The sequence below is a fragment of the Electrophorus electricus genome, chromosome 6, assembly GCF_013358815.1.
Source record: "Electrophorus electricus isolate fEleEle1 chromosome 6, fEleEle1.pri, whole genome shotgun sequence".
NCBI lineage: Eukaryota > Metazoa > Chordata > Actinopteri > Gymnotiformes > Gymnotidae > Electrophorus > Electrophorus electricus.
Window position 1 is genome coordinate 19,036,695 of NC_049540.1, and position 7,839 is coordinate 19,044,533.

General features: G+C 41.8%; 1 protein-coding gene across 3 annotated transcripts in view; it reads right to left on the reverse strand.

Annotated features, from left to right (window-relative positions):
- Nucleotides 1-2,161: 2,161 nt before the first annotated feature.
- The window catches only part of grk6 (G protein-coupled receptor kinase 6), a 22,555-nt gene continuing 16,877 nt past the window's right edge, over nt 2,162-7,839 (reverse strand). For all 3 annotated transcript variants that reach the window (XM_027000083.2, XM_027000084.2, XM_027000086.2), the window contains 6 exons: nt 7,301-7,390; nt 6,624-6,832; nt 5,975-6,109; nt 5,580-5,717; nt 4,686-4,820; nt 2,162-3,941 (listed from right to left, as the gene is read on the reverse strand). In XM_027000083.2, the coding sequence (XP_026855884.2) occupies nt 3,891-3,941; nt 4,686-4,820; nt 5,580-5,717; nt 5,975-6,109; nt 6,624-6,832; nt 7,301-7,390 (758 nt within the window). In that variant the 3' untranslated portion in view covers nt 2,162-3,890. The remainder of the gene's footprint in view (nt 3,942-4,685; nt 4,821-5,579; nt 5,718-5,974; nt 6,110-6,623; nt 6,833-7,300; nt 7,391-7,839) is intronic.

The window sequence follows — 7,839 nt, forward strand, 5'->3', positions numbered from 1 at the left end:
AGAGTGAGTCAGAAACTCTTGTTCAGTCTAATAAAGGTTCCAGAATGTACAGCACTGCAAGCTAGTTTTCACCTACCATTTACATTTTATACCATTTACCGGTCCGAAAGCAATGGTTTAAGCACAGAAAGTACATTAGACATCCGGTCCTTACAGTATGTCTAAATATGGTTGTATAAATGGTGTTCTCTTGAGACAACAGGATTTGAGACATATTTGTCAAGAGCTCTGAATTTTTTTGAAATGTCAGCATTAGGTAAGTAAAGAGGCACACTGGACTACCCAAACAAACAAACAAAAATTTATTGGAAAATACTTAGCAGAAACAAACAAAAAAGAAAGAACCCCCCCCCCCCCCCAACATTTGTGGTACAAAGAAGGCCTGCATAAGAGGCCATGCTCACTGTACAGTCTTCACAGGCACGTATGGAGGACTAACTGCCAAAGACATGAGGGAAGAAGGAAGTGAGTGAATGGGGAAACAAGAGATGACATCACTAAGCACGCTTTCTCCACACAATCATCTTTGTCATAACCATCATCACTATTTTCAGCTTTCTGTGCTCCTTAAACCATATCCTGTTAAGCCTTTGCCAATTCACAACAACCAACAAATTGATTTTTTTCCCCCCAAAGTGGCCAGACAGTGCACAGAAATGGTCGATTGTGGTACTCGATAACTGCATGGAACTGCATCACTATCTGGACATTGTATTATACTGGCCCCGCAGACTAACAATGTGTTACATAATACAAAATGAGTTGTCTATAACAGTGTGAGGATGTGTCATAATTCACTTAGCCTCCGTAAAATGTGGAGGCTACATATCTGCAAACAAAGATTAAGAAAACAATAGGTCTAATTAAAAAAAAAGAAAGAAATGATGGCCACTGTTAGAAGGAAACCTGTTTTAGTTTTATCAGAAAATCAGTTATACTCCAGATGCTAAATAAAAGGGACAGGTTTTACAGCTTCAAGTAAATATTTGTCTTTGAAACATATGTTCTTATGGTTTCATATCTAGTGCCAGATATTCAACCTACTTGTTTATATCACTTTTTAGTACTGTGACAAGACTTTCTGACATTTAGGACATTTGCACATCAACAGAGACATTTGTACTGATGTCCTGGATAGCAGAGTCAATGCTCAACTCTACTTGGCTAGTAGGTGATTTACACGGATACAATAAGCTTAAACTGAGGAGGCACAAATGATTTCTATGAGGCCTTTGTATACACTGTACAGCAGTGGTGGGCCCCTTTTACAGTGGCCATTTCTCCTCAGCAAAAGGCAACAATAAAATGGCAGCAGATTTTATATTAAATATTTAAACTGTGGCTTTAAGTCTCAAATCCATTCAATGAACACTGTTCTATCAGACTGAAACTCTGCACAAGAAAGGTGCTGACACCATTGTGTGTAAAAGACACGTTAGATGAGCACTGGTGTATCCGATTTAAGTATTGCTCTAAGCAGTACTTATTTTCAGCGCATTTGATAGATTGCACTCAGTTCCATCCCTCTGAAAATGAGGTAAAACAAACATAAAAGGGATCTGAAATGATGAATATGACTGTCAGCCCAACCTTTTCTAAAAGAAAATTAAAAGCGGGGACAACAAACCAACCAACCTGCATACATTTCACTCAGCATGTAGCATGGTGACATTCTCACTAATATAGGGCTTAAAATAATGGTATCAGCTAGTGGTTATGATGGCAATATACACATGCAATGGCAAACATAAGCACACGCACACATACCCCCCCCCACCCACAAACTTAATATGTACACGATAAAAATACATCAGTGCATTGCGTAAGAGAAACATTTTTTTTACACAATTGTGACAGAAATTAGCAAAATCTCCTCCTTCACAGTGATGAAGCCTGGCTCAGGGACACAACAAGAATCAAAACAAAGTTCAGTCTCGCGCTAGTTTTGCGGTGTGGCCGACTTTTTACATACACGTATGGTAGTTATATTTATAAAATCCCGTTATTGCTAAATAAAACAGGAAAAACAAGAAATTCAGAATCAATTTTACAACTGTACAGTACGGTAGAGACTGGAATGTACTTGAGTTTGTCGGAGAAGAACAGAAAGAGAAGTATGCTGCAGTATGGCGAGAACCAGGCTGACTGACAGGAAGTTGTCACTGATAAGGTAAAGTCCCGCCCCTCCGGACCTCCCTCAAGAGCCAGGCTGATTGACGGGTAGTTGTCACTGCTGAGGTAAAGGCCCGCCCCTCTGGCCTTCCCCCAAAGCATTCTCACGGACACGCCTTTGAATTCGATGGGTAGGTAGGTCAAGAAGTATCCAAGAGTTCAAAGTTAGGCTTTCAAGATCTCAAAGCCATTTCTCTCTTCAGAGTTAGTATCATGTCCAAATGTTTAAATAAAAAAAGACAAAGAATAAAAAGGGAACCAAGAGAATCTTGGATCAAGACTGAACATCCACAGGACCCAGATGAGGTAAAACAACAGCTAAGGGAGAGGGCATATGTGCAAAGAGCGAAGCCAACTTAAACAGTAACATGACATTTGTCATGATTCCGTATAAAAACCCTAACTACAAGAGTACCTTAAAATGTCAAAGGCACCTTCCATGGTGATGGAGGACAAAATTAAAGTGGTTTGGTCTTAAGTGCATCAAGAGGTTTTAAATCTACAGGAGGCCACCAGGGTTAAAGCCTAAAAACAAGAATGAAAGCCTTAACCAGACTGCAGCTGATGCATGTACAAAGGTGAATATGTTTTTGGCAAATTATCTTTTTGTGGTTTTCATTTCATTGACCCATCTGTGGGAAAGCAGCAATAAATCTATGGCATTTTGTATGATAAATCTACTCATATTCACAAAATCACATCTATAATGCATTAGAAGATGTTTTGATAATGCACTAATGTTTTCCATAGGTATGACTCTCAGTGGTGGCACCATATCCCCAGAGCCACACAGTTCAATAATGAAACATATCACAAAGTCATCACAAAGTCTCACACAACTAAATGGTGAATGACAAGTGATAAATGCATTATAAATGCAAAATGTTTTATGCATAGACTAACCATGCAATATATGGGTCAGAACACTAATCGTGTTTTTTTTTTTTTTTTCCTCAAATATTCAGAGAGAAATTTGCAGGAAGACACACTCAGGGCTTTACAGATGAGTGTCACTTATTTACAACATTGGCTGTAGTTGTTAACATATACATACATATATATGCACTTGGAATCACACCTATTTGGTTTACTTGGTGTCCCTAGCTAGATAACCCTACGTATACATTTGAGACTTCGGGTAGAAATGTTAGAAATTCATACATCTGAATGCAAGAAATCGATGTTCTTCAGTCACTCCACGTGTCTGCATTTTGAACATGCGCATTGGTCAAGGTCTTGTACAAATGGTATCATTTGATTGTCAAGATTACCATAAGAAAAATAAAATCAAAAATATAAATATAAAAATATTTGTGAAGATACTTCTTTCACCCTTCTTTTGAACATTTAAAACAAAAATGTCTGAGCATGTGCTCTTTATGTTTGAGAATCAAGGAAAAAAAACACAAAAGAGGAAGGAAAAGCACAAGGCAATGACACGGGCTAATAATATGGAGAGGGTTGTTTGGGTCAGTCAGGCTTCGAGTCTAAAACAGTTGTTAACTTACCTGTCATTCCAATACTTTGCAATGACGGATGTGGATGGTGTGTGACCCTTTTTGCTGTCCTTTTAGTCTTTTTGACTTTAAATAACATAGGCTGCATGGCTATATAGTGAAAATATACATTCCAATGTTTATATAGAGCTATTTTAAAAATACAAATGTGCAAAAATTGTAAACAAATGAGATCCTCAGCTGGACAAGGAGGCTGCCTCCTCACAGCCGTGTAGGCTCATCCTCACTGTCGCTGCAGTTTCCACAGCAGTCCTGAGGGGGCAGCAGAGAGACAGATATGCAGAGTCGAACACTGTATACAACATACATTAATAAATTAATACAATTGTTTAAACAAACGAAGTTTTTCAACAGTTTGACTTCCTTATTATGTTTACCTCAAAGTACATAAAATATTCTCCATCTGAAAGATTAGAATTTAGAAGAAGTTTTAATGAATGTAGCAGCCTAGGAATCAATTAACTTGACTAATCACATTTATTTTACATATAACATAACCGTGAACCTTTCTGTTCCTGCTGTCAGGTAACAGGGTCTAAAAATGTGATTACACAAGCTAGGGAAGGCATCTGTCCTCTTAAATAAAATACAAAGCAAACAAACAAAAATAAGTAGTACCATCACTGCATTTAGATAAGATAGATTAAATGGGTCCACAAATGGCTAAGTACATAAATTATCCATAAAGCTCATCAGAGAATTTATATTGATATTGAATTTATATAGTGGGGGTGTCTCAATATGCCAGTATACTGATATCTCAACATAATGGAATATTTCTGTTTTTTATCTTAGAAATCATGATGTGTATGTAATTATTGTACCATGCTGTTCTGTGGCATGTTATTGTGCTTACTTGTAAACAGTGGTTTAAACTGAGAAAGGTGTCGTGAGATAAAATGATGATGATGATGATGATAATTTTTATACATATGAATGGTGTCATGCTACGTGGACGATATATTCCTGTGATATTGGAGGAGTACGAGAACTCACCTGCCTCCCAAACAGTCTCTGGAGCAGGCCCTGTTTGGGTGGTGGTGAGGGCTGGCCCCTCCAGTCCAAGTCTGGGGGCACAGTGCCATCCAGGTTCAGCACGTTGAGTTCTTTAAAACACTCCGACTCGATCATCTGGGCGGGGTGGGGGGTGGGGTGGGTGTTAGTCGGCAAACACAGGTCACCATGTTTGGTACATCCATTATAATTAAGATTTGCCTTAACTGTCTTGGGCAAAGGAAAATCCCCATTACAAAAGCAGAGGACACCAGCCAATTTTAATGTTAAATATGAGATGCTCAAAAAAAAAAGTCGATGTACTCTTCTGAAATACAAAATAAGAACCCAGTCAGAACCCTTAGGTTAACTTCTCTCTTTTTTCATCTCTCTTGGCAGCTTGTCAAAGTTGACCTAACTGCATCCTGCATAAAAAATGGGCTTTCATTTTTACTTTTATGGCCTGTTGTTATCTTTACAGCTTCTGCAGACATCTGTCTGACCAATACTACCAAATAAAATGACAGACTGTGCGGTCCCTTTATGCCAGGTCGTTTTGGGCCAGATGACTGAAAAGCTCCTCTTTGATCTTTCACCGTGGAAATTACATGAAAACCATTACAGCTTGGTACTATATGCTGAAGCTCGTTCCAGGATAAATACTTTGGTCTTACAAAGAAAACTGTCTGATAAATTATGGATGAAATTCTCTGATTAACAGTTAAACATCCACATGTGTTTCCTTGGAAAAAGATTAAGGCTGGTATCATGCTTGATAGAATTCCCTTTTGAGACATGCAGGAATGGGGCTGGGCTAGTCCAGGATTAGGCTGAATCATCATCTAGGGACCTGGCTCTTTTCTGAACCATAAAAGAGCTCTTAAAGAGAATGCTGACCTCGTTTTGCCAGGGAATGGGAACGCTGCCCGTTGACACTTTGCTATAGAAGGAGTCATCTTTGGGCTCCAGCTCCACACCCTTCACAGTGGAGAACTGCTCAATGTCCAGCACATCCTTACAATAGATGGCCTGAGGCTGTTAAAAAACAAACAAACAAACACACGTCACAGCCCAGGTGAGTGGTCGAGTGGACACCAGAGCAGCTAAGAGTGCTGGTTCCACACCACTAGCCCAACACTGTGGTGCTGACATGTTTAAAACGCTAGCTGCCTAAGCAACTGTGACTACCCAAAGAAAAATAACATACCGCAGTGACTTCAAACATAACTTCAAGGACTCTCCCCCCAGTGTAAATGTGTCTGATGCGAGTGTCCCCTTCAGAAGGGACTTACGTCTGGAATGAAAGGGGCTTCCAGCATGCCCGCCTCCAGACGCTTGAAGTTGATAGAGCGGAAGAGGGGATGACCCTTCACCTCTGAGGCCCCGCCTTGACAGCCAAGCCTTCCGGCAGGATCTTTGGCCAGCAGCTGCAGGGGCAAAAGCCATCAGAGCTTCCAATTAACCATACTATCCTCAAACAACACATACAAGCTTTGGTTTGATTAATCCCACAATGAATAGAAACACTCATTAGCATAAATAGTGCTGCATGTCACATGTGTGACTCTCTACGTGATACTAGAGACCACGAGAAGCTCCTGGCTCTCTCAATCTGAATAAAACTGCGCGTAGACCGCTGATTAGCAGACAGCCCAGATATTTTGAGGTCACAATAATCAGTGGCATGCCAGCATGAGGGTCTGGCAATCATGCGCTAAATATGCTCGGAGCGCCTCGCTCCTTCTTAAAACAAGCCATCGGGGAGGCAAGGGGGAGGGTTGAGGGGCAGAAATTCTACAAGCTTCCTTTTCTATTTCGAACAAAAGTGGCCTCAGCGCGTCTCGGTCCGTTTGGCTGGAGCGGATCGGGACGCACTCATGCCCTGAGCGCTCGGCACGTGCGAGACACCCGAAGGGAAGAAGCGCAGTGGAGGACGCTGACCATTTTGCAGAGGGACTTGGCCTCCTCGGAGAACTTGCTGGAGTACTCCTCCACCACTTCCTTGACGAGCCGCTCCACTTCCTCCCGCTTGATTTTCTTCTTGCGCTGCTGGAATGGGGACTGGCCCTCGATCATCTCGTACAGGAGGCAACCCAGAGCCCACCAGTCCGGACTGAATGTGTACCGCTCGTTCTTGACCACTTCCGGGGCTGAAGCAGGGGGCGAGCGCACGCACGCACACACACACACACACACACACACACACACACACACACACACACACCAAATTTCTTGTTTAGGGATCTTGTTAAAGCCTGTATGCCTGTATCTGCTCATAGTGCCCAACAATCCCAGTCTGCAGTCGTGGAATGACCGTTTCACCCGGGGCCTTGCCATACTTGCCGAGTTATTCTGTCTGATTCAACTCTTCAGCTACATATTAATCTCTACTGAGCTCTCTATCAAGAGCTGGGAAACCACAGACATGCATCCCCAGGACTGCAAACAGGCTGATTTGGCTAAAGACATAACAGAAAAACCTCAGCACACTAAATGCTAAGCATGATACTAAGTATGATACTAAGCAGACGATAAGCAGAGTCCTTCAGTGGCAAAGAAGCCCATGATATTATGTGTCTTTCCAAAATCAAAAGCTCTATGTCCAAAGTCCTCCTTACCCATGTACCCGACGGTGCCCACTCGCCCTTTGATGGTCTGGCCCTCTGGCACGTGCACAGCCAGGCCCAGGTCGGATATGCGGATGTGGCCTGAAAAGAGACAATCAGTGTGATTTAATGACTTAAGGACAAATAGCATGCTTCTGCTAAGTCTTCCTTATAGTCTCTCTCCTTTCTTACAGCAGCTCTCTGTGCATACACAAGTGTTGGTAGATGCCGTCATAAATTTTGCCTGTCACTTGTAACAAAAGTATTTGCCAGATTATATGTAAATCTGTACACAAATCGTTGACATAACCGCTACATGGAGTATTATCTGGGGAGTTTTTTCCACAGAGAGTCTCCTCCTGAGAGGTCATGATTGTCTTGTTTTCAGCAGTTGGGCATTTTTTGAGGAGTGTCCGTGCTTGACTTGCTACTCGCTGAAGCCAAACAGAGGATCGGGTGTTGACAACAAAGCTTCCCTGGCGTCCCCTAAGCGGTGCCAGTTGCCACTGCCACTGGCCAAGGAAAGCTCTGACACTGCCAGTTTGGACCTG